At 51.0% G+C, this 25,547-nt stretch overlaps 10 protein-coding genes across 10 annotated transcripts; 6 read left to right on the top strand and 4 right to left on the bottom strand.

Moving 5' to 3' along the window:
• Positions 1 to 988: 988 nt before the first annotated feature.
• BKA67DRAFT_638330 (glycosyl hydrolase) lies at positions 989 to 2,811 on the top strand (the record flags this gene model as incomplete). The annotated part of the gene is made up of 2 exons (XM_046105712.1): positions 989 to 2,412; positions 2,657 to 2,811. The coding sequence occupies 2 exons, from the start codon at positions 989 to 991 to the stop codon at positions 2,688 to 2,690; spliced, it is 1,458 nt and encodes a 485-aa protein (XP_045955491.1). The 3' UTR covers positions 2,691 to 2,811.
• Positions 2,812 to 4,438, top strand: BKA67DRAFT_576465 (uncharacterized protein). Its single transcript, XM_046103574.1, has 2 exons — positions 2,812 to 3,233; positions 3,304 to 4,438. Exons 1-2 carry the CDS (start codon positions 3,124 to 3,126, stop codon positions 4,070 to 4,072), a joined length of 879 nt encoding a protein of 292 aa, XP_045955490.1. The 5' UTR covers positions 2,812 to 3,123; the 3' UTR covers positions 4,073 to 4,438.
• BKA67DRAFT_576463 (exocyst complex component Sec10-like protein) lies at positions 4,439 to 7,756 on the bottom strand. The gene has a single exon (XM_046103573.1). It carries the CDS (start codon positions 7,569 to 7,571, stop codon positions 4,860 to 4,862), a length of 2,712 nt encoding a protein of 903 aa, XP_045955489.1. The 5' UTR covers positions 7,572 to 7,756; the 3' UTR covers positions 4,439 to 4,859.
• An 887-nt stretch (positions 7,757 to 8,643) lies between these two features.
• Positions 8,644 to 10,677, top strand: BKA67DRAFT_682085 (DUF250 domain membrane protein). The gene is made up of 5 exons (XM_046108941.1): positions 8,644 to 8,744; positions 8,801 to 8,898; positions 8,978 to 9,195; positions 9,246 to 9,653; positions 9,767 to 10,677. The coding sequence occupies exons 1-5, from the start codon at positions 8,659 to 8,661 to the stop codon at positions 10,196 to 10,198; spliced, it is 1,242 nt and encodes a 413-aa protein (XP_045955488.1). The 5' UTR covers positions 8,644 to 8,658; the 3' UTR covers positions 10,199 to 10,677.
• An 805-nt stretch (positions 10,678 to 11,482) lies between these two features.
• BKA67DRAFT_661912 (uncharacterized protein) lies at positions 11,483 to 12,124 on the bottom strand (the record flags this gene model as incomplete). Its single annotated transcript, XM_046107906.1, has 2 exons — positions 11,483 to 11,818; positions 11,891 to 12,124. The coding sequence occupies 2 exons, from the start codon at positions 12,122 to 12,124 to the stop codon at positions 11,483 to 11,485; spliced, it is 570 nt and encodes a 189-aa protein (XP_045955487.1).
• A 3,743-nt stretch (positions 12,125 to 15,867) lies between these two features.
• BKA67DRAFT_378321 (uncharacterized protein) lies at positions 15,868 to 16,827 on the top strand. Its single transcript, XM_046096528.1, has 2 exons — positions 15,868 to 15,978; positions 16,083 to 16,827. Exon 2 carries the CDS (start codon positions 16,197 to 16,199, stop codon positions 16,704 to 16,706), a length of 510 nt encoding a protein of 169 aa, XP_045955486.1. The 5' UTR covers positions 15,868 to 15,978; positions 16,083 to 16,196; the 3' UTR covers positions 16,707 to 16,827.
• An 855-nt stretch (positions 16,828 to 17,682) lies between these two features.
• BKA67DRAFT_682080 (uncharacterized protein) lies at positions 17,683 to 18,646 on the bottom strand (the record flags this gene model as incomplete). Its single annotated transcript, XM_046108940.1, has 1 exon — positions 17,683 to 18,646. One exon carries the CDS (start codon positions 18,644 to 18,646, stop codon positions 18,092 to 18,094), a length of 555 nt encoding a protein of 184 aa, XP_045955485.1. The 3' UTR covers positions 17,683 to 18,091.
• Positions 18,647 to 18,671: 25 nt separating this feature from the next.
• BKA67DRAFT_576454 (uncharacterized protein) lies at positions 18,672 to 18,979 on the top strand (the record flags this gene model as incomplete). The annotated part of the gene is made up of 1 exon (XM_046103572.1): positions 18,672 to 18,979. A coding segment is annotated over one exon (241 nt), but the record flags the coding sequence as incomplete, so codon positions are not given.
• Positions 18,980 to 20,710: 1,731 nt separating this feature from the next.
• BKA67DRAFT_661909 (heme peroxidase) lies at positions 20,711 to 24,226 on the top strand (the record flags this gene model as incomplete). The annotated part of the gene is made up of 3 exons (XM_046107905.1): positions 20,711 to 20,954; positions 21,112 to 21,268; positions 21,319 to 24,226. The coding sequence occupies 3 exons, from the start codon at positions 20,711 to 20,713 to the stop codon at positions 24,224 to 24,226; spliced, it is 3,309 nt and encodes a 1,102-aa protein (XP_045955483.1).
• Positions 24,227 to 24,848: 622 nt separating this feature from the next.
• Positions 24,849 to 25,364, bottom strand: BKA67DRAFT_538980 (uncharacterized protein; the record flags this gene model as incomplete). Its single annotated transcript, XM_046100559.1, has 1 exon — positions 24,849 to 25,364. The coding sequence occupies one exon, from the start codon at positions 25,362 to 25,364 to the stop codon at positions 24,849 to 24,851; it is 516 nt and encodes a 171-aa protein (XP_045955482.1).
• Between the last annotated feature and the right edge of the window lie 183 nt (positions 25,365 to 25,547).

Genomic DNA, 25,547 nt, shown 5'->3' with positions numbered 1-25,547 from the left:
TAGAAAAGGGAAGCAAAAAGCTGCCCTCGATGAGTTGTCGAGCTGTTCAAATCAAACAGAAAGTCGGGAAATGTTTAAGGGCCGGATTCGCCGCTCCATTCTCAAGAAGAGTGCTAGAAGTATCGGCGGCGATGGCGTCAATAGCCCTGAAACACATGAAGGACAAACAGGCGAATATCTTCAGAAGAATAAAAAGGGCAAGACGTCAATGCGGCGTATATCAAAGGCCACGGCACAGTTATGGATCGCAGCCGAGCAGCTCCTGAATGATAAAAAAGTTATTGATGATGCACGATGAGAGGTGGATAGGTCTGATCGGGCAACCAATAGTAGTATGCATGAATAGGAATAGTAAAAGGATACAAAAAAATGCATGTGTATTAGTTTACATAGATGCTTAAGGTCAACCGTTGTCTTCTTACCTAAAAGGTTCGATTTTATGGTCATCGTATAGGTATTCGGGTGGAGGTCTTGGCACTTGTAACAATTCCTCATACATGGTCCCGCCTTCGAACCACGAAGCTTGTTCAGCCTCCAATAACGATGATAATCATTAATAAAAGGTGGAGATAAATTGAATCGCCAGGTATCGCCAATCCATCCATACGGATGCGGCAGTCTTTGATCGGCGTATACTGTAATTTGATTTTCGGGTAGCGTTCCGAACCATGCGGGGTTCTTTGTTTGTGGTTCGTGGAGAAATGAAAGAGCTGCATCGTATATTAAAGCCTGAATTTGACCCTTTTCGTCAAATCGTATTGCCTCCCGAGACCGAAACCGCTTGTGACATATTGCTCGTGGTCAGAGGGGATGCTCGCTTAAGGAAAAGAGTAGATTCAAAAGTCGCCTATAAAAGTCAAGTAGTACATGGTTGAAATTTAAGCTTAAAGTATGTGGGAACCAATGGAACATGTCGTATTACTTCCGGACCTTGAATGATGAGATGTATCTGACTCTTGCTTCGTTAGTTTTCTGTCTCGTCTTGGCCATGCCGGCAAATGCTCACCATGGCAGTGGCAACACGAGCTACGCAAACCCCATCCTCCCAGGCTGGAACTCGGATCCGAGCTGTGTCTTCGTCCCGGAGCTTGACAACACGTTCTTCTGTACTGTGTCATCGTTCTTGTCGTTCCCAGGCATTCCTGTCTATGCCAGCAAGGACCTCGTAAACTGGAAACTGGCCAGCCACGCATTGAACAGGGCTGAGCAGCTGCCTGAACTGTCACACTCGGGCACACCCTCTGAAGGGACTTGGGCATCTACGATTCGCTATCACAAGGGGACTTTGTACCTCATCACCGCCTATATCAGCTGGTATGACGGCTGGCACCCAGACATCCGCCTCTTCTCCACGACGAACCCCTACGACGACGCCGGCTGGGGCGACCCCGTAATCGTGCAGAACCCCGGCAATGATATCGACCCGGACCTGTTCTTCGACGACGACTCCGGCAAGGTGTACATGTCGGTCGCGGCGGGGATCTGGATCAGCGAGCTCGACGTCGGGACGGGCGCGGCGCTCACGGAGCCCTTCCGGGTCTGGAACGGCACGGGTGACAGGAACCCCGAGGGCCCGCACCTCTACAGGAAGGACGGCTACTACTACCTGCTCATCGGCGAGGGCGGCACGGAGACGAACCACTCCGTGACCCTGGCGCGCGCCACCGATATCCGCGGCCCCTACGAGGCCTACCCCGGCAACCCGCTCCTCACGGCCAAGAACACGGACGATTACTTCCAGACGGTCGGCCATGCTGACCTGTTCCAGGACGCCGCCGGGAACTGGTGGGGCATCTGTCTGGCGACGAGGTCGGGTCCCACGTGGGAGATCTACCCCATGGGGAGGGAAACGGTGCTGTTCCCCGTCACGTGGGAGGAGGGCGAGTGGCCGGTCGTCGATCCGATCAGGGGAAAGATGTCGGGCCCCCTACCGCCGCTCGATAAGAAACTTCCCAAGGCCGGACCGTTCGTAGGCGAGCCGGAAGCCATGGATTTTGCGCCCGGGTCGAATCTTCCGGGCAGCTTCTTGTTCTGGCGCCCGCCGGCCGAGGAGCTCTTCGCGGTCTCGCCGCCGGAGCAGCCGAACTCGCTGAAGATCACTCCGTCGAGGGTCAACCTGACCACAGATGTCGGCTACGACCCCAGGGTCGAGGGTCTGGGGTTCGTGGCCAGGAAGCAGACGGCGACCCTGTTCGATTTCTCGGTCGACCTGCTCTTCGCCCCTACGACGGCAGACACCGAGGCCGGCATAACGATATTTCTGACCGAGTACCAGCACGTCGACCTCGGCGTGGTTCTGCTCCCGGATCCCTACAACGGGGCTCTGGTACCCAGCTTCAGATTCCGCGCCGAGACCTCTGGGAAGCCAAACATAACCGCGCCCCCGGAGACAGTGGTTCCCATCCCTCACTCGTGGCTCAAGACGCCAGTCCGTCTCTCGGTCTCCGCGAAGGACGACATTTCGTATACCTTTGCGGCGTCCCTGGCGTCGAGGGGTGGAGACGCCAAGGATATTGGAGTCGCTAGTGCCGAGATTGTGTCTGGGGGAAGTGGTCCTTTTACCGGTGAGTGCTGAGATGCCTTCAACTTCTGTCAAATCATTTTCTTTTGGTTGTCAACGTCAATATGGACTGGAACCTCATTAACTCCGTCACAGGCACAGTTGTCGGCGTATATGCGACGAGAAATAACGGCACAGGGACGACGCCGGCGTACTTTAGTAAGTGGAGGTATACGCCGGTGGCTCAGGAGATTGATGCGGGTGTGTTCGTTCATGCACCTCATCGGTAGATACGGGGTACATATCTCAGTGTGGTTTCAGTTAGTCTAGACCACAGTCGGACTTAAGACGGTCGTTGGCCACGTCGTGCCTCGGCATCTCTCCCCACACCAAGCTCAAGATGGACCGAAATCCGGGGCAGCCCCCACTTGGCCGGCCACTTGCGCTCCGTCATATAATTACCTACAGACAGCTATGCACTCCTAAACCGAGAAGGCCATGGACACTTTCCCAATCTTAAGACCTCCTTGACGATTTCATACTTCTATTGCCACTGTACTCATAGACCCTTAGATCACCCATCGACACACCCATTCGCGTTTGAAAAGTGAACAGACACGAAAATGGCCGATGAAACTGCCCTCCATGACTTCCCGTCCCTCTTCTCCCTCAAGGGCAAAGTGGTCGTCGTGACAGGCGGCTCACGAGGCTTGGGATTAAACGCAGCTTCGGCGTAAGCACCTGTACCCTCGCTGCCCCTTTCGCGGTCGCACCAAAGCTAACCTGAATCTTCCCTCGCCCAGTTTCCTCCAAGCGGGCGCCTCCCGCGTCTTCATCACGTCGCGCAAGGCCAAGGCCTGCGAGAGCGCCGTCGCACAGCTCAACGCGCTGCCCAACCTCGCTCCTGGAGCGCGGGCCATCTCGGCGCCCGCCGACTCGGCGACCATGTCGGGGATCGAGTCGCTGGTGTCGCAGGTGCGGCAGCACACGGACCACGTGGACATACTGTTCGCCAACGCGGGCGCGACCTGGGGCGAGGCCTTCGACACGCACCCGGACGCCGCCTTTGCCAAGGTCATGGACCTCAACGTCAAGGCCGTGTTCAACACGATCCGCGAGTTCGCGCCGCTGCTGCAGAAGCGCGCCAGCGTCGAGGACCCCAGCCGCGTCCTCATCACCGCCTCGGTCGCTGGGCTCGGCGTCGGCACCCTGGGCCGCCAGGCCACCTTTGGCTACAGCGCGAGCAAGGCCGCCGTGCTGCACCTCGGCCGCAACCTCGCCGTCGAGCTGGGGCCCCGCCACATCACCGTCAACTCCATCTGCCCCGGCTTCTTCCCCACCAAGATGAGCTCGGGCCTGCTGGACCTGACGGGCGGGCTGGACAAGCACGCCAAGGGGAACCCGATGAGGAGGCTGGGCCGCCCGGAGGACATCGCCGGCGTCGTGGTGTATCTGAGCTCGAGGGCGGGCAGCCATGTGAACGGCGCCGAGATCGAGATCGATGGCGGTAGCTTGTGGGCTCGTGGCGGTTTGCTGGATGCTGCGGAGGAGCCGGAGAAGGCCAAGTTGTGAGCTGGGGGCGAAGAAGAAGAAAAAAAAGAAAAGAAACCCCCCCCAATGATATGAACAGGAGGCTTTCGAGCTGTCTTCACAAAACCGTTCATCTACGCATCGGTGCTGAGGTCTGCGCATGCTTTGCCTACGAAAGGAAATTGCACGGGATTTGGCTCTGTGTTCTCTATCTAGTACTGCTTCGGATCGCTTGGATAAGTCATGGTGTCGTATTCCCTAATCATTACTTCCCGTTCTTATATCGGGATTTGGTGCACAGCAGACCCGGTCAACAGAAGCAAAACACTCAGAATACGGATGCATCGAGACGGGGGCTACTAGACTTTTAGCGTGTTAGATTCTAGTCCAACCTTTTTACACCCTGTCTGTTGTACGTGAGAACCAACATTGTCTTCGACTTTGGCCGGTCCCCGAGCCGGAATCTATGTCCCGGGAGCACTCGGAAGAGCACACTCGCCCCCTCCAGGAAGCTCGAGCTCGTCTTCCCCGTGCAGTTCCGATTTCATCATTTTATAACTCGGCAGACATCACTGAACGATGCTATGCTTCAAGACGCGGCAGTCACGGAGCAGGCGCTCGCATCCAGACTGACAACCGAGTGAAATTAGATTGGTCCAGAACTAAAGCAGACATGACACCAAGTGCGTATATGCCTGTCTTTGGTATGAGTAATATGTTTTCCTCATGTCGTGTTGAAGGTGCGCAATAAAATTTTGAATCATATGTGGGGACTTAAGGCCCCGACTCTGCATCTTCAACTATGTTTCGTATTGATCATGAATTCGTCTCACATGATGCTACATTCCAGGCCATACATGGCTCTTTCGACATCCCGCTTGATTTGGTACCAATCGGCTCTGCGCTGAGCATATTCGTAAACCTCCTCGGCCCTGAAAATACCACCGAATTTATCACCGTCCGCGATGACAGTTGCCATTTCTTTCGCATGCTTGCTGTCGATGAGGTAGATCTGGCTGAGTTCTCTAAGCGCCTTGAAGTATGCCAGTAGATCTTGATTCCTGAGGGTGCGGATATATTCAAAGTATAGGTTCATGTCTGCGATTAACTTGATCGCTCCTTCAGTGCTGATACGCTGCCTCTTGAGGTGTTTACAGATTGCGGTGAACAGACGCAAGCCAACCTCGCCGTTGAATACGTCAAGCATGGTCTTCTCGGTACTACCGACAAGCATGTTCGTATGCGACGAGACGAGTTCCACGATACGCTTCGCGGTTTGGGTTGGTCCGATGTCGAAATCTCGAACTATCCCACCCTTCTCTTCCGACGGTGGAGCTGGATTATAGTCTGTTGGTAGTTGTGTTGTGGCACAGAGATACTCTACCTCATCCATGAGCACATCGATACCTTTATTTAGGCCTGCTGCGACGCTTTCGTCCAACATCTGTTCAAACTTCTTCTTTGCGAGGCCAGCGGGGTCGAGGAAGTCGTTGCGATCTGCGATTTTTGGTTGAGCAAGCTGCTGCTCGTAGAAGACCTCAATCATTTGAGATATGAGATCGCCCAGATTGACAAGCTCGATGAAAGTGACTAATGGCGCCACACCAGCTTGGCCGTGGTCGCTGACCTCCCTGGGGTTGTAGAGGGACAAGTGCTCCACAGCCTTGATGAAGCCATACTTGACGTGTGTTTGACCCAAAGTCTTGAGTAAAGAAACAAAGATAGCCTCGCATTGCTCTTTGGCTTCTCCGCCGGCCTGCCCGCCCAGGGTCACAAACATTGCTGCTCGTCCCAGGCTGACTTTGGCGGCATGCACAAGATCAAGTGCAACTTCGATACTACATAGCGTCTTGATGCCTTCCAGTCGGCTTGCCATCAAGGCGGCCTTCGCTTTGAGTTCATCAGTTGGTGCTTCCGGGGGTAAGGGGCTCGATTTTCGTTCTAACGGGTTACTCAGGCCTGGTGTCTCTGGACGAGATCCAGGGACTGACAAGGCCCCAGGCGGGACACTACTTCTATTATTGGGTGCCGAAGCCGGTTTCGTAGAACCACCAAACGGCAAAACTGTGACGGGCATCATGACGACCTTCCTGAACGAGCTGAGAAAGTCGTTCTTATCGGCCCTCCTGTTGAAATTGCTCATATAGAAAGACTCAGCCGTGAGATCCTGCTCCGACAGACGCTGGTCCCAATTGTTTACTTCTCGCTCCGCGTGTTGCGTAAAGAAATCAAGTTCATCCTGGAGATATAGGTCGAAGTGTTGTTCAAAAACATGGAGCGTGATTTCTTTTGCGTGCTGTTCGAGCTCTTCCGCCGATCCCGAAGGAGGGCGTAATGATCGGGCAAATGCTAAGCATTGCTCGAACAACCCCGAGACAGCCTTTAAGTAGGACGCTTTGTTCCTTCTGTGCAGCTCATCGAGCAGAGAGTTGCAGTACTCGGTGACGACATCTTCACGAAGCTTGTCCATCAAGAGCCAGAACACTTCAGTTGGATTTGGAAAAATCTGTTTGACAACGGCTGTTTGCTCGTTGGCTTTCCTGGCCAATGCCTCAAAAAACTGCCGTGAAGGTTCAAGTGTGATTTCCTCCACAGACGCATGACCGATGCAGTCAAGAGAATTGGCCAGGAGCTCTCGATCGTTCAACAGCGGGTGTTTTGAGACGAAAAGTTCCATGGCAGCGTGACCGCCGTTTAGAAAGTGGAGGACGTGAGCGTATCTCTTCATTCGCCCTTCAACGTCCCAGAACTCATACCCTTGTTCGAACTCCCGCAAGACGGCGCTCTCGAAGACACTGGCCATACCGGACAATTTCTCCTCACGCTCATGCCATCCTTGTGCCCAGTCGCTCTTGGCAAAGGTGGACAGGCTGTTCAGCATTTGGGCCTGGCGCTCTGGGTCCCGAAACACTTGAAAGACGATGGGCTCTGTATGACTTCTCGCATTGACGAGGTCAAAATAGAATGGACCCAACGCGCCATATACCCTGCCATATTCATGCCGGGCATGACCTCGTATACTCTTAACAGATTTCAATACTCCTAGCAGCGCCTCTGGGTCTTCATATGGTGACTTTGACTGTGCGCCGTTCAGGGAGAGCGTCTCGAAGCCGTCGACTCGTGGGGAAGTGGTCACGGGAGTCCTCGCCGCTTCCTCCGCTGCCTTCTCCCGTCGCTCGACCTCTACCGCTGCGTCGAAGATGGTGGTATTCGCTTCGTTCTGTGCTGCTGTTGCATTGGGGCCTGCGCCGCCGTTTATCGTTTCCCGTCTCCGCTTCATGGCGTCTTCGAATCTCTGCCTCGCTTCGGCCTCGTTCCACAATCCCATGCTCTTCAATCGTGGAACCCATCTTGTGTCGTCATATACCATTTCCCGCATGCGCCTGGAGGTTCGTGCAAAGCGGATAAGATCCGCCACTGGCAGGTAGTCCAATATGGTGGCCAGTATCTCGGCGGGCAGCACCGGCTTCGAGTCCAACATGGTCGTCGCCTGCAGGGCGCTCAAGATGCTGCCCTGAGGAGCTCGCCTGAAATTCGACATGACGGGCAACTGCGGGGGGGTCTTCCCGGGATGGGTCGGTTTGGGCTTGCGAAAAGCAACTCTTGGAGAGTGCTCGAGATCAAATCAACGGCAAGGCAGACGAATTGCCGCCATCGGCCAATGGAAGTGGTTAAGCTTATTATTGTTTGACTCCGCAGAGCCGCACTCGTCACATCCACGGGAAGTTCCCCAGACAAATGGCCCGCTAAAGCGCCTGGGCGGGGATGAGCTGCCGGAGCTTGAATGTGGCAGCTGGCCGGCAACTGGACGGCCCGAGGGAGAGAGGCAAGCAAGTGCAGGACCCTGTCCGGATCCGTACCTGGTGGGCAGCAACTCTATCTTCAACTAGACTGACCTGAAGTTCATCTTCATCTTTCTGTAGGTGACTCCTGGCTCGCTTGAGCGTTACTCAGCCAGTGCCGATGCTCACCACAATCGAGCTGAACTTTCCCTGACTGCCCGTCACTATTGTCCTGTTCTTCGTCGTACCAGTAAAGCTCATTCCTGGAAGACCAATAACTTACCGTGCCCTCGACAACCACATGATGGATGAACCACTGCGCAGTCGTGCTCGTATTTCTCTTCCGATCTTCATTCATATTCAAATGTCTCAAGCCAGCGCAGTCAAGTATCACAGAGTTTCACAGGGACATGTTCGGACTTGGTATTATTTCATATGTCCCTGACGCAAATCTCCTTGCTCAGAATCCTCGCGTCACACGACAACATGCGTGGGCAAACCACCTAGCCGGCTACAGCCATTGCATTTGAAGCCATTGTCCAGCTGAGTAATGATCGTGTTTGATGTTCCCTCTGGATCCCAAGGTCGAGGTCTCACTATACGACAACCCACTCCCTTCCTTGGCTTTTCAATAGCGTCGCACTGGCATGTAACTGCAATACGAGCGTCTTGCTGATTTCATGTCCACTTTCCCCGGCAAGTACGGCCAGGTCCTACCTTGAACCATTCCACTTCAACCTACATTGTTCTTCATACCTCAATCACATCTGTGTGTCGTGCATCCTCACGGAGTTTCCATGTTACTTCCTATGATTGACCTCTAATAACAAAAATTCCACTGCCACGATGCCACAGCCATTGCTCCCGCCGCCCTCTGTAGCGGAGAAGGAGAGAAGAGCGGGCCTTTCTCTTCCACCAGCAGCCTACGTTAGGTAAATCACGACAATTGGACTGAACGAGCTTCTTTGCTGACGAATGGGCAATTCAGCCTTTGGATATTCTTCTCCAACATCACCATCCTTTTCAACAAATGGCTGATTGATGATGCTGGTTTTCGTGAGTTCCAATTGCTGAACCTATTTTATAGTCTCTAATATTCTCCGGTAGGATATCGTACGTGCGATCAAATCACATTTATGGCAATTCACATTCTAACTTGCTCCAGCCATCCTTCTCACGGTCTGGCATATGGTGTTTGCCAGTCTAGCAACCCAAATTCTTGCTAGGACCACAAGTTGGCTTGATGGCCGACACCAGGTCCAGATGACACGGCGCTTTTACTTGCGAGCAGTCGTTCCGATAGCCCTTCTCTACAGCGGCAGCATGGTCTGCAGTAATCTGGTCTACTTGTACCTCAATGTGGTCTTCATCCAGATGCTCAAGGTGGGATATCCGCACCTACTATACCACAATGATGACTAACTTGTGTGTAGGCCGCAGCACCATTCTTCACACTTGCAGTAGCGTGGCTATGGGGACAAGAGGACCCGACCCGCGAAAAGGTCTTCAAAGTACTGGTCATCGTCTCCGGCGTGCTACTAGCAAGCGCTGGGGAAATACATTTCTCTACCATCGGCCTCTTCTTCCAACTTGGGGGTCTGGTATTCGAGTCACTCCGCGTGGTCATGGTCAAGGAACTTATGACGGATGCCGGCGCAAATATGGATCCTCTCGTCAGTTTATACTACTATGCTCCAATGTGTGCAGTCACAAACATCTTCGTCGCCTTTGGAGCCGAATGGCCGACGTTCAAGTGGTCTGATGTCGAAAACGCAGGCCTTGCCATGCTGGTTCTGAACGCTTTCGTGGCATTTTGTTTGAATGTCTCAGGCGTCTTGCTGGTACGTCTTTTATCATGGCGCCCCCAAGTGGAAATACTACAGAATTCTATAGTGAAATTACACAAGAAAGAAAGAAAGAAAAAGAAAAAGAGTATTGCACTAACTACTGACAGATCGGCAAGACGTCTGCACTGATACAGCAAGTTTGCGGCGTTCTCAAGAACATCCTCCTCGTAATCGTGTCGGTGATCATTTGGGGGACCGTGATCACACCACTTCAAACACTGGGCTATACCTTAGCCCTGATCGGCATGGTGTTCTATCGAGCGACTTGGCAAGATATCAAGAAAGGAGCGGTCGGACTTGCTGCAACATACAGAAACGCACCCAAATCACGAGGTTACAACAGCAAGCAGTCATCCGCTCTGATTAGGAGAGTGACTGTCGCAATAGTCATACTGCTTTTGGTCGTGATAATGTTCTTTGCCTGTGTTCGGAGCGACAGGGTACAACTTCAACCATGGTCATTGTCAGGGACGTCTACATCTGAGAAACCAGAACATCCCTCTTTAAGCTGGTTGTCAAGGCTTGGTTATGGAAGGTGACCGCAAGAAAGGAAGTTTGTTCACACTGCGGACGTCCCATTTCTGTCTCAGGCGAGGCGGCTGTTGACCATGTTGCGGAACCTATTAGGCGTCTTAGCCGCTGGTAGTCCTCCTAGGGACTGTTCGCTATCTGTGGGATGCTTTTTGTTTAAGGCCATTTGATAGTCCTGATGATTTCGCAGAGTAGGACAGTCAGTGAATGAGAATATCATGGGTACTGCTCTGCTTCGAAAAGTTTGGGAAAAGCATGTCTGGATATAACAAGAAGCCAGAGAAGAAATGACGAAAAGAAAAAGTTAAAAAGAAAAGAAAACTTACAACTAGGCACTGATAGTCGAAGTCGTCTACCTCATCGATACGCATGACACTGGAATCAGTATCGCGGATGGAGCTGCCGAGGGTTCTGAGCCGGAAACGAGAGCTCATCGCGTGGCAATATGGTCGGAAGTAAACCGTTTTCTCGAGCAAAATCAGCCTGTATGGCAGCGAGAATGAAGATGGGGAGGAACTTCATCGTAATCTATGGACGCAAGAACATTGTTGGGTGCTAGCAATCTGGCCAATATAGGGCTGGATTTTGGCAGGTGTAGTAATATCTGCTACGGTACTTCATCATTGTATCAAGCTATCCTTTACACGATTCGACCCTAGATTTGTTTTTACCTTTGGCATGAGCGTTTAGATGTCACGAATCATTCAACCCTTTGCCGGCATAGGTCTTTGTCTGCATTGAAAGAGCAGCAGCGTCAATCCTTCCGAGGCGTGTTGATAGTGTAGCCTTCCAATGTCCGGGCCGACCTAACGGAAATAATTGCCGGCCCGTGGTAGGATACTGTGAAGCTTTTGCTTGGTCCATACAGAGTGTATTTGGCCAGTTGAATAACGCTGCTATGCTGGTAGTACATACTGCGGTGGCAGTCACCAGGCCAAGCTAAGTTCATTGACCATACGCGTTATATTCGGCTCCTGGGCGCTATGTAATGCGCATTGGCTGCCTTTGAAAATTATCAAAGGCCGTGGACAGAGTAGAACGGAGAACTTGTATGCATTGGGTTACCAGATGCCTTCCGCCTTGTATGGACTTGGAGAAATAGATTCAAGTGGTCCATGGAATACAGGCAACCACAAGAGGAACTTTATAGACGACAGGAAAAGCAGATTATGTTACTTTATTGCCAGCGTCATTCCCTCTCATATCGTGACCTGCTATCGTACTCGCGGCCAAGAAACCACCTGGAGTAGCCAGTGTGGCGTTTAATCAGAGACGACTTATCCCGTCAGCTTCTAACTTGGTGGTGGGCCACCGAGCACTCCGCTACCATGATGCTCCAAAGTTAACCGATAAGTACCACAGTTGCTGACCATATTGACACAGTCTCCCGCCATGCCATCGAGCCCCACCTTGACGCAATCGTTGAGGATGACCCCCTGAAGCTCGTTGACGACCGAATCCGAAGTCATGTTCAAGCCCTTCTGGGCAGCCGCCTTGGCGCACAGCCGCGACATGCAGCTGCCCTGCCACCAGGTCAGACAGAGCCCGTTCGGCACGACGAGCGGCTGGTGTGTGGCGTTGATGCGGTCGATGATCGCTTGGCAGTCGATGACATCGACGGAGTTTGTCTATCGTCAACGCGTCAGTCGTCTGAGGGTCGCCTGCCCGTGTGGTGGGCACATCAAGGAGATGGGCAATACCTGTCGGTTGTAGCAGGTGTAGTAGCCACGCTTGTCTACCCCGTGAGGCGCCATATCCGTATCAAGCTCATTTTCGTCGATGAAAGCCGTATACATGGGCTGGTGCTGACAATTGGGGCAGTGGCCAAAGTCTTCGACGTCCTCGAGCGCTTCCATGACTTTGGAATGAGGTATGTGGGCGGTGAAGGCTACGGCCCCAAGTGCCGCGAGCGTGGAAACAACGGAGAACTTCATGCTGACCAGATGACGTTGCTAAACAGAAACACTGGTTACAATACTGTAGAAGTCAGTAGTAATCATGATACCCGGACGCAATCATTATTCTTGGGATCTCTGAGACATCTACTTCATATGTAAGATAATTCCCGCCTTATAACACCAAGTTTCGCCAACGACGTTACTCATGGCCGTATACAAGTTTGCTCTGTGTAAATGATGATACCAATAGTTATGAGCTCTTTACAGATTCACCTGTGAGAAAGTACCAGAGATGGATAGCTTCCGAACGCGAAATCTTACCATGTAACATTAGGGATTGTCACATCTCCTGACTGGTTCATCCATAATCCAACCAGTTTTGGCAAGGACTTCGCAAATTTGTTATTGCAGTCTTCACCTTGGGAGCGCGATGCTACTACATGAAGATTCACAAGGCCATATCCGGTGGAAAGACAAGAATTTGTTAGTTCATAATAGCATGCTTCGTGGAGGACCTTAAGAGTGGCCGTTAGACATGGGCTGAGATGTTTAGATCCGTCCAGCCTAGCCATGAAACTTTACCGGCTTTGACTAGCACGCGACAAACTAATGTGATGTCTGGATAAGACTTGTCCGCCCCAAGCGGCTTGTATAGCTAAGCATTGACTAAAGAAACAACCAAATCGCGAAAAGCGTTGTCATGATGGCGCACAAGCTCGCCTCCGCGGTTCATTGCAGCGTGTGATCCGCAGGTGCACCGCACAAACAATAAGACGCACCGCAATCGGCAGTTACTGTTGTGTTTCAAGCATGCAGCCGGACGCGCATTATGCCATACTGCCCAACTTGCCAACCTTGCCAGCAATATGGCCCTGCGGATCGACTATCGTGACCGCGGGCCATAGTCAATGAAGCTTTAAGCTATCGGGGAGCACGGCGGTAGCGCTGCATTCGGTTAGGTGTGCACCTAGGATTAAGACCGTCTCTCAAAGATTGGGAGAAGCATGCGATGAACAGGGATCATGAGCGAATGATTAAAGATAGACCATTTGAGGGAGCTCAATCCGCATCTGCATCTGTGCGCAGGACGGGAACGAGGTCGAACGACTCATGGACGTTCGCAAACCGATCGATTGTGAAACCATCAACGTCATGATTAGTAGTGCAAGAGTTTTGATGAAAATCGGCAGTTTGCAACATTGCAATCAGCAGACGCTGCGATCGTCTTGTTTGATGTGCAGCCAGCCGAGCATTGCTTGTCAACTGTTGGGTTATCTAATCGTGCATATTCACAATCTGGGGACGAACAGCGCTTTCCGGCGGCTTGTGCCTTCAGGCTATACCTTACCCCAGCTGCCCCTGAGTCGCGTGGTACTACTATGCACGAAGCCAGCTGCAAATACTTGGTACATGGCACTGCGGTTGTGCGGCATGGACATCTAGACTTCAGCCATCTTGTCGTCGTCTCCGTTTGCCTCCCCTCCAGTTCTAACGAGCTGACCTAACCTGACCAAGCCACTGGAAGCTTTAGATGGCTTGCATCGCTAGTCTTCGCCGTAGCTATGATATTTGCGACCATGGTCAAAGATTAATGTCGTGCATCTCGGAAAGGTTGCATCTAGATCCAGGAGTTGCAGCCTGACTATGGATGGCGACAGCCGAGGGCAGCGCACTATTGTGGCCTCCTGCTAGCATTAAGCGACACAGCCTGGTGTTTTGCTCTTCATTAAGGTTAGTAGGATGGACCTTGAGTGTGTGAGGGGTCGCATGCCCGGTTGAATGTAGTAAAATAGATGGGATGTTCTGCTTGGTCGGTCATGATGCCAGCAAAACTCTCCTTGTCAATTACGCAAGCTTGAGTGGGTGAGTGAGTGAGTGAGTGAGTGAAGACGTGTTATGTTCAGTGCAGTCGCTCGCAAGCGACTCGATCATAGACGAGTGCTGCCGCCGACAGTATTGCAATAATGGCGTCCGATAAATGGCCACTGCCAAGGAGGCTCTTGAGGCCCAGCTTGGCCCAGACGGGACCGACAGACCGGATCGTTATGCACAGATGCATAGTCCCAAGCACAAGCATTCTCGCCTTGCTCGCATTGGCTGGAAGGACCCGCATACCGTAAAAGCACCCTCTGCATAGGGTTTATGAGCAATTATCAAATTTAAACCCCAAGCTTTTGCGTCCTTTGCTTGGTACTTGGTAGCACGCTTCTCTGCCGTGCCTTTGTTGAATTCCTCCAATAGAGGGGTATCATGAAGAGTTTCAAATATCTCACCAAGATAAGGCAGACAGGTAGATAGATACGCAGCCGCGATGGGGTCTGTCCCCATCCATTGTCCTCCCGCGTCTGTTCCATGCCTCTCGATACCCTGATGTCTCTCTTAGATAATCCATACACGAGAAGCAATTGGCTGTAAAAGACCGTAGGACTCCATGCAAGACGAGACATGGGTGCCTCGCAGCAAACCTCGCGGTGGCGCTACAGAGTAGTTTTGTGTTGAAATGGACCAATGTGATCAAGTGACCGCTACCGTTCCTGTCCGCTTTATTCTGATAGTGTTTTCTCGAATCGAACGATTTTAATGCAGAACGGGGATCATATGCTATTATTGTACGGGAATTTCATCATGTTCCCGTATTGCTGTGGATGTTTGCGCACTGGAACGCGCAGCAGATCCCCCCTTTCCACGCATGCTCTCGTTTTCGCATATCGGATTTTTCGCATTGGTAGTGGAATGCAACATCTGCTGGACCAGGGGGGGCCCTCCCAAACTCTCATCAATTGAACATGCCCCCCGTATGAAGCTGCCGGAGCCAACCCCAGGTCCCTACCACCCCGTCTAGCGTCCCCTTCGTGGTGGGCATTTCCTATCACGGCCCCCCTAGCCGCCATTGGAACCACCTGATTCGCGCAGCTAGCGTTTGGTACCAAGAGTTGAGAGAGATGGCAAGGCAGCTATCTACCGTAGTTACTTTGTACTTGGCACTAAATGCAGAAAACCTCGAAGTGGCATTAACAAACTCGGGCAAGTCCTCAGAGATAACCCCATCTCATCCCGTCTCATACGCACCAATTTGTCTTTCTCGTCGAAGCGTCGTAATAGATCGGATGTAATAGTCTTCCAGGCTAGTTATCTCATTGTAAGTTGATGGGTACAAGGTGTTGCATCAGTGGGAAAGGACCGAGAATCCACTGTTCCCTCTGCGAACGTTCGAACTCTGCTTGTCTGCTACTACATAGTACTGGGATGAGCTAAGGATGAGCAGGGGGGCTTAGCTACAGTCTATGGAGCTATCCGCCCATTCGTCAGCTGGGCGGCCAGGATGATCAACAGGGACTTTGACCAGCAGCTGGCCTGGGTCTTTTGGGGCCTTGCATTAAGCTAATCCCCCAGCGCCCCGTACCATCGCTTCTTTCATTGTGCTCAATCTATCTATTACTCTAGGTATTCTACGTTGCTTTGCTTTGCTACATGTATGAACCGACCCCGTTTCACTCTCTCTAGCATTTCTCAATCAACCGATCACCCTTCCCGTTCTTTTCGTCTGAAGTGATCGCCCTCTCCCGTCGTTCAATTCAACAGCTGTGATCTTGTCATTGACTGCCAACGAGTCAAGCCTCCCTTCATTGTTCACTGCTATTGTTCGTGCCGCCTCGGACAGTTTGACATTGTTTCGCATTGTGTGCCAGATGTTTTGAAGAGACAAGCAAACAAGGCCAATTGTCGAGATATTTACTGGTTCGCCCAAGGCTACGTGGGGTGGTTTGGTTCATCGTGACAACCAAGGCGGGATCGAAGCATCACGACATCAACAAGCGCCAAGTTGCTCATTGCATTGGCCTCCGGCGTGCGTGTGGTACCTTCCATTTGTCGAGTAGATAGTCTCACTGGTAAGTGCTTTTTGCCCTCCCTGTCCTTGCTTGCCACATGAAAGCACACATGTTCCACTGCACTCGCTTGTCTCACGTATCTGATGCACTGACGCGTTCCCCAGCCCAGCTCTGAGTGATACTCTCGACTTCTTGGGACACCATATATCACCAAGCAATATTCGACTTACACCCCAATATTCACACGCCTATTTCAATCTCCCCTGCCCCTCGTCAAGATGGCTTCTAAGATCGATACCGAAAAGACTGCACAGCCCAGTCATTTGACCGTGCACACAATGGAGCTCTCCTCTCAAGATGGGGCTGCTCTTTCGCCCAGCACCACCTGTAACAGCACCGACAAGACTCTGAAAGATATAAGCGTAGAGCTCACCAGGCCGACGGATATCTCGACGCCTAGCTCGCTCCACAGATTGAATCCGTTCGATACAGATATTGAGACAGGTCAATCATCAGAAAGCCTAAACCGCAAGTCTACGCAATTCACCGGGAGAACACTCAACAACCCCAATTGCTCGGTCTGGCCAGGACAGGATCACTGGAAGCAGAAGGCGAAATTAGCCAAGAGGAAGAACCGATCCTGTCAGTGTATGGCCAAGTTGAGCAAGCGGAACAGACTCATTGCTAAGATTCTGATTGCTTTCCTCGTCATTGGCATTGCCGTTGGAGTTGGTGTCGGGATTAGCAAACCCCTTGGAGCCGGTATATGGAAGGCCCATGAGTCGTAGAAAGGCCGAGGAACACCACATTCGACCTTGAGTATCGAAGCATTTGCGGGACGAGATTTGCCGCAGTCCTTATCACACTTGATGATGGTTAAACAAGCCAGGAAGAAAGCCGGGAAGCAATACGTTTTCTGTATGGAAGTCTAACGTTTCCAAGTGAAGAATACCACGAAAACTTACTTTTTCGAAACTACGCGTCGATACCCATTTGGACTTCGATTCGATTCATTGTATATATTTGTCGTCATGACGGACTACAAAGGCAGAACGGTACTTGTCCGGACGGAAGATTTGGACTCCTGCTGCCGCGGCTACCCCGGCCGTCGTGAGGACCGCCGCCAGCAACAGAGATAAAACGGCGTTGGGAATTGCTTTTTTTTGGGACATCATTGGGGCGGAATTCTAAGCACATTTGTGAGGCGGCAATACTCTTCTGCTTAAGACCTCGAGACATACCCTGCGTAATGTCTGGTAGAGCTGAATGCTCGAACGCTTCTACTTGGAGGCATATATTTACCATGTTAGAGCATGATCGCGTCAATGAAAAATCACTCTGGTGACAGGAGTGCACTGCGAATCAAGAACTGTGTCCTATAATATGGTGACTTTATTTGAACGTTGTGATTTGAGCCGGTAGATGCGATGTATCCAATTGCTTAGTCGTGGGAAAGACCGGTTAATGAGGTTGACGGAGTCGACGATATTAGGTAAGGTTCTGAACATGAAACAAGTTGCAACTAACGCATGAATCTGGCAGCGATCACGACATGCACATTGAGACTGCTTACCCGCAGGGGACCACTATAGCACCTTGTTTCAACAATCCATATCGGATGACAGGATGACATAACGAGCCAGAAGAGATTGAAACATGGTTAGTGCTTACTTTCCAGCATTGTATAGTCAGCCGTATCACGTGTCGCGAGAGAATGCATTGATTATGTATTGCATCGTGTCCATACTGCTTAGCTAATGACGACGACCGAGGAACATGAAGGCTAACTAAGCGCTTTGCAGATATAGGCGCCACGGTCATGGTTTTCTTTTTCCCCTTTCCGTGCATAACCTCCGTCTCTCGTCCTCGTGATTTGCGTCGCAAGTAACTGGCAATGTCGAACCACTGCCTCGTGCCGTCCGCATGCCGTCACGGTGAAAAATACTCGAGGCTCAATTATTGGAACGAATGCTATGGCTTCAGTAGCAACTCCATAGTCACTGATGGGTAATAGCAAGTGTTTCATGCGCGTCTTGCTCTTCTTGTGACTGGCACATGAGTTGCAACGACACGGCCTTGCTCGAAATAAGTTGATGCTGTCGCACTCCTACCAGCCCCTGTCACTGTTTTGGTGTGTACTACAGCATTTCAGTGTATCGAATCTGCGTCGAAGCTAGTCGATCTGATTGTTTGGAGGTATCCTTTTCGCGATACCATCTTCGCCGCTGATGGATTTCGCGCATGTGCTCCGCTCCGGAGTCCCTGAGGGATTGTACCCAGTATGACATACCGGTACCCAGGTCTTTGGTTTGACTGGGATGTTAAGACTGGTGCAGCACTCGGTCTGCCAAGTCCTTTCCCCGACGTCAGCCAAAGCTCTCCTGATGCCGCGGTTGGCTTCGTTCCAACAGTGGCTCGGGCTGAGCCCGTACGGGTAGGGTTGCTCGCGGAAGAACTTGATGCCGTTGCATTCCCATTGACCCCAGTCATCGTCCTTGTGTGCGTCCCAGCACTCGAGGATGTCGAATCTGCGTTGGAGGTATGCAATTTCCCCCCTTTGACTCTTGGAGACGACTCCAATGCCGAGGCTGGCCTCGCTGGCCGGGATTCGTGCTGAGGAGTTCTGTTCTGACTCCCGTGTGTCTTCTCCATCGCGTAAGAGTTCATTGGGAAGCCCGATCGTGGCACTGCCAAACATGAAGATCGACAAAAGGGCCGTATACTTCATTGTGACGTCTCGGTTAAATGTGTAAGATGAAACAAAGACTCACAAGTGGCTCTGCAGTTGTGTGTAGGTGTCACAACGGATATGGAGTAATATTGTGCGGAAATAAAATGGAATGTCACTTGGGGCTATCCTTCTCAAACACATATCGTGCTCAGGAAGTGTTAAAGTCGCCGGGAACTTGCGCAATCCACAGGCTGCATGTTGATTATCCGGCTCTAAGTTATCATTTCAGGGGGAGCACACAAGTTATGGGACATGAGCTATAGAGTGGATCCATTCAAGCCTCATATAATCCAAGGGGAAATGTGCGCTTACTCATAACACAAATGTGGCTCTGTTCGACGAAGCCTTTCTATTTCAGTTCGGCCGTTGCTTTTCACATAGAGTCTTTCTTGAACATCATGCTCATATCGTGGCCCGGGGCATGTCAGTCCGAAAGTCAGCACCATGGCAAAACTCATGGATCAGCGTCGACGTCATGCTTTGCATACGTGGGTTTTGCTTTCTACATCATGGCTTCCAAGGTTCCCATCCCACGTCATCTGTGAATGTACTTTTTTTTATTCTTTTCGGTGGTTGAACCACTATTGGCGAGGTTTGGTTCTGACAATGTGCGCATTGCAGGTGGTTTGTGGTTTACCTCGGATCACACTCAAAACCATTCATTCTGAAGCCACTTAAGCAAGTCGGAAGACTGGGCAAATATTGGCAGGTGGTATTGTACCAAGCAAATTGAACTTCATGAAGGGTTGCCACTTAGTTGTATGGTTTCTACAACCACCAGTATATCAATGATGCCTGTCGATGTATCTCCTGAGCAACCAAGGCTTATACGGCTCCCCTATCAGCTATTTTATCACTTCCAATCAAACACTATAGTCGTAAAGGTCCAGAGTCATCTCCTCCCACGTGCCAGGAAGATCATGCGCAATATCTCCAGCTGCTACCTTCAGACCAGCAATTTCGCCTCCGTCAAAAGGTGGTACGTCCCAGGCTGTGGGTGCACCAGAGCCTGTAGCATCCTGTAAGAGTTATTCTATCTATTTTCACATGCCTGTGAAACGTCCGGCAGTTCATGTTCCCGGTATGAACGATGGTGGGTGGGGGGCGGACAACACTGATGAAGACTTCGACCTCCCGTGACATACAATTACGCCGACCGTGATGTTTTCGTCAAGAGCCGATTGGATCAATGCGTGATTACTTGATCGATCTAAATCACGCTTACCAAGATCTGAGGGAGTGTTTCCAGTCACGGTGAATACCGATGTAACCCCATTGTAGTGACTAGCGTGATTTGGTATAGTTCCCACGCGGCACGGGGCGAAGGATCCCTGAAAGCTGAAATGGTAACCTAATCCGATTTGACGCCTTCTACGTTGATTGCCACCGTTCTGTTGACGACAGCGTGATTCACCGTCGATCGGATTGGTCGATAGAGATGCGGTTATCTGCAAGGCAGACGACGGCTATGCAAAGCCCTGGCTTCAACGTGACACATGCTCTCTACCGTGCGCATGACGCATACCTGTACGCCACTGGCAACATATACCACGTGTAGTGAGTGAGGCACGCAAAGTTATCTTTGCCGATGAAGCCGATTGCTCAGCTATGATACGCTGATCTATCAGATGTTACGCTGGTACCACCTGATCAGCGTAACTGAATGAGAGACAAGCGTGTCTTGGAGAAAGACTGTATCTTCTCCCGCTTTAGCCCTATCAGCCCTGCCAACCTTGACGGTCGCGCCTCCTTTATGGTTGTACCCAGCAACGCCACGCTAGGTAAAACCTTGGACGAAGCTTGAGACTCCATTACGGGCAGATCGTATCTCATCGTCGCCTGACCAATAGTAAATCCGTGGAGATGGCGCCAACTAACAAGCCACGAAGTGTCTAGGGTACGCCTCCTCGAACGCGACGTGGATCTTTATCCCTGTTTAGAGGACGCAATATATAAATCAATTCGTACTCCCTAGACGGTTGCAGACATTCTGTCATTCAACGTTATCTAATACACACGAGAGCATAACGATCAAAAGTCATTCAGACTACCTAATGCATCATGGCGAAAGGTCAAATTGATCATGGCCTACGTGCTACGCTCCAGAAGTATGCTCATTTAGTGAATTCGGCTGCTCGCCCTTTACCAACCCAGACCGGGGATGGTACCTACATGGAAGAGGACACACACAGCAGCATTGTTCAGGATCTCTCATCCCTTAGGGTCTCTGACATTAACACCGTGATCCAGCTACTAGAGAGGTCCATTTCGGGCAACAAACTAACAAATGACCGGACACTGTTCAGTAAGTTGTTTTCGTTTCTTTGGTCTGTGCGTTTTCTCGTTCTTTGGAAGCGTATGCTCATTCGAGAAATGCGTCACCTAAGCCAGGCGCCCATTGGCGTTTTCTCGAGAAGAAATCCAATCGCTGCTAAACATTTCACTGACCCAAAGTGGCACAGTGGAGCATCTTGTTGGTCTGGCATCAAAACTCCCAGACTCATCCACCAACAGAGCCAAACTTACCAACGCTTTCACCAAAGACATATGGACCACCTTGGATCATCCACCACCTTGTGCACTCGGCGACTTGTACAACTATCGTCAAGCTGATGGCTCGTATGTATATCTAGACATATTGAGCTAGCTTGATATACTAATACTGATAGATACAATAATATAAACCTACCAAATCTTGGAAAAGCAGGAACACCCTACGCTCGATCCGTCAAACCTCGAGCTCCGAGCCCGCCTTCGCGCCCGGATCCGGGCCTCCTATTTGATACAATCATGAGTCGTGATAATGGAGGTTTTAAACCACATCCAGGCAATATTTCGAGCATGTTGTTTTACCTGGCAACACTCATCATCCATGATTGTTTCCGAACTTCAAGAGAGAATCCCAATATCTCCACTACATCCTCGTATCTTGATCTTTCACCACTTTACGGTGCTGATCAAGCTGAGCAAAATCAGATGCGTACATTCGAAAACGGAAGATTGAAGCCCGATTCTTTTGCAGAGAAACGCATCCTTGGGTTTCCACCTGGAGTAAGCTGTCTCGTGATTATGTTCAATCGATTTCACAACTACGTGGTCACGCAACTCGCAGCTATTAACGAGAATGGGCGGTTTGACGAGCCATCGAGCTCACTCAGTGACGAACATAAACGTGCTGCGAACGAGAAGAGAGACAATGACCTGTTTCAGACGGGTCGCTTAATCACTTGCGGCCTCTATGCCCATATCATCTTGCGTGACTACGTACGGACGATACTGAATATAAACAGGACAAATTCAACGTGGTGGATTGATCCCCGGGCTGATATTGGAGATGGAGATCGCTCAATGGGGACAGGTAATCAAGTAAGCTTCGAATTCAATCTGGTATATCGCTGGCATTCTTGCGTAAGTCAGCGGGACGAAGAATGGACACAACGTCTCTACGAGAATATTGTTGGAAAAGATTATCGCGAAACAACGACCCGCGAACTCCTAACGGCGCTGGCCACATGGGAAGCCGAGATTCCCGATGATCCTCTGCAGCGATCTTTCGAAAATCTTACGAGACAAGATGATGGCACGTTCAACGATGACGATCTCGTCCGAATTCTTACCGACAGCGTTGAAGACTTGGCTGGCGCATTTGGAGCCAACAATATCCCCCCTATTCTCCGAGCTATCGAGGTTCTCGGGATATTGCAGGCTCGAAGCTGGCATGCAGCATCATTGAATGAGTTCAGATCATTTTTCGGCCTTGAGCCGCACAAGACTTTTGAGGATATTAACTCGGACCCAGTTGTCGCTGCTCACCTGAAAAGCTTGTACGAGCATCCAGACTATGTGGAGATGTACCCAGGTGTAGTAATTGAAGAAAACAAGCCAACGGTAGTGCCAGGTTCTGGCCTTGCGACAGGCTACTCAATCAGCCGGGCAATCTTGTCAGATGCCATTACCTTAACGCGTGGGGATCGTCATCTCACCCAAAACTATCATCCAGGAAATTTGACCAATTGGGGCATGAAGGAAGTGGAAGCAGACCCGGCGGTTGAGGAGGGTTGTGTAATCTACAAGCTCTTTATTCGTGCTTTCCCTCACCATTTCGAATTCAACAGCGTGTACGCGCACTATCCCTTTGTCATTCCTTCAGAGAATAAAAAGATCCTCAAGTCCCTGGGTCGGGTCGATTCATACTCGTTCCGTCGCCCAACTCGGAGGCCGCTACCGATTCCCGTCATGTCGATCGGTGGCGTTGATGCCGCATTGATGTCCAAAACTCTGCGTGTCGACCCATGGAAGCAAGGATTTCAATTCCTTGGAGGGCAAGATGGTGCAAGATGTTGCCTTGCTGGTGACGGACAGTTCTATGCAGGTCAGCGGGCAACATTGCAAAAGTCGATGTATCCCGATTCCTGGAAAGCAACAGTCAAGCGTTTCTACGAGACAACCTCGGCTGCCCTGCTGAAAAACTGGTCTTCACCAATCGGTGTAGATATTTCAGACGGTAAGATCAAGCAAACGAACGGCCACTCCGCCAAGTCTGCTGGAACTAGACAGCCAAACGGCCATTTTGTCAAGCGGAAGACTTACCAGGTAGACATTGTCAGAGATGTGGGTAACCTAGCCGGAGTCCATTTCGCGGCTCAGTTCTGGGCAATGCCACTAAAGACGGCTGAACGGCCCCATGGTATCTTCACAGAACACGAACTCAAGGACATTCTCACACTGATGTTCACTGTCGTCTTCTACGGCACTGTAGACCCTGCCAAGACGACCAGTCTCTACACTGCGGCTAAACCTATCAACGAAGCTATGGGTGCCATCATGATCGCTGAGGTTGAAGCAGCGGGCAAGAGCAGACTACTCGGGAATCTTGTCGGCAGACTTGTCGGCGAGAAGCCTGAAATGAAGGAATTTGGTATCCACGCGATTCGCAGACTGCTCGAAAACAGCAAGGATGCTCACGAGGTAGTCTACGCCCATATACTCCCAGCAGCGGCGCCCATGGTCACGTTGAACGGCGCAATCTTTGCGCAGATTGTGGACTTCTATCTTGGGGCCGGGAAAGAGCACTGGCCAAAAATCCAGGAACTGGCCTTACAGGACACTCCTGAAGCCGATGAGCTCTTGATGCACTACGCCATGGAAGGTGTGAGACTGAACGGTTCAAACTCGGTGCTCCGCTGCGTGCACGAGGACACCACACTGCTGGAGAACGGCCAGCCTCTGCACCTTAGAGCAGGAGACACTGTCTACGTCAGCTTCAATCAGTTGACAATGGACCCGGAACTCTATCCAGAGCCGGAGAAAGTACGCCTGGACCGGGATATCGACTCTTACAGATTCTATGGCCACGGGCCCCACCTCTGCCTGGGCAGCTGGATCAGCCATGTCTCTCAGGCCGCCATGCTGAAAGTAGTCGGCCGGCTCAGGAACCTTCGTAGAGCTCCTGGGCCACAGGGACAACTGAAGACAATCACGGGTGATTTGGGCGTCAAGATGTACATGGATGCGCTACAGAGTACCTTGTCGCCGTTTCCGACAACAATGAAAGTGCTGTACGATGACACTGCTTGAACTTTTATCAAGTTGTTCCGATTTGACCACCTTCCTAGTCCACTGGCTGGAATTCGAGAACTGCGCGTTACGTAGATTTTCGAATTTATACCAATAGATAGTCCATCTGTTTCCTAATTTCTCTACTATAGCAGACCACAAACAAACTGAGTATCCCGTGAACGATCGGTATGACCACGAGGCGAGGCGAGGCGAGGCTAGCCAGCATTGTCTCTCAAAGTGCGAGATGTGAGTAAATGACATATCTGCTCATGTGCCACGCGCTTATTACTAGTTAACCGTGGCTCTTGCGAAAAACTTCGACTTGAGCAATTTGTTGTGGTGAAAGACACTGGGAACAGTGTCACATGTTGGAGTGACATTCTGCCTCAGAAGCGAATCCGACAGAACCAACACTAGGACAATTCAGTGAGGTGACTCGATCCCCTGTGCACCAAGTAAATCCTTGATAGTGGGACACATCACATCTGTTCTCTATTAAAATAAGTTCGCATGCATGGTGCATATTGTAGTTCAAAAGTTATATAATTTTTGTTGTTGAATATAGTTAATGTATTAAGATTTTCGAGTTTTTTTCTTTCTTTTTCATTGGTCATGTGATGTTATGGTAACCTGCGAGTGATTAGATCGGCATATCCTTGAGATCGGCACGGGCTGTTCTTACCCATGGTCCATGTCCTTCCCCTTTAGGTGAGTTCAGGCCGCTCATGTCTGAGGAGTAGTATGAGGCCGCCGAATCTCGCCCGGTCCACGCCGGCGCCATTGGCACGGTCCTTGGTGATACCTCCTCCACCATTGGCCGTTGCGGATATTGTGGCGGCGGTGGTGCGGCGGCAGGGAAACCGCCGGCCATACGAGGTCCGACCCTGTTGACGTGTTGCATGGGGACGTGTATGGCTTGGGAATACTGTGTGGGACGAGTTGATGGCGGTGGTGCGTCGTCCTTGTATCCCGACCAGTATTTTGCGTATGTAGATTTTACGGCTTCAATGTCGTACTTGCGGCTTGTCCGTCGGTCCCGCCAGACAGAGAATGCCGCAATGCAAACGAATATAATTGGGATCAGAATGATGACTACATAACAGAGTAACCAGTTAGAGTCCTGCTTCCAGGGGTCGGGTTGCGTTTCTGTTGGCATTATATATGTGTGCTGTGTTGAATCCGAATAGATCGGACGAAAGATTGACAAAGTTGGGTTAGTCGAAGTATGTTCTCTTTGTATAAAATATGTTCAGGTGAAGTGAAAAGGTATGATGAAGAGCTTGGTTATCTCGGTGACGACAGTTCGCAAGGTCAACTTGCAATGCCTGACACCAGGGAA

The sequence above is a fragment of the Truncatella angustata genome (genome assembly GCF_020726525.1).
Source record: "Truncatella angustata strain MPI-SDFR-AT-0073 chromosome Unknown BKA67scaffold_7, whole genome shotgun sequence".
NCBI classification, from domain to species: domain Eukaryota; kingdom Fungi; phylum Ascomycota; class Sordariomycetes; order Amphisphaeriales; family Sporocadaceae; genus Truncatella; species Truncatella angustata.
Note: the sequence above shows the minus strand (reverse complement) of the source record. Positions and strands in the feature narration are given on the sequence as shown.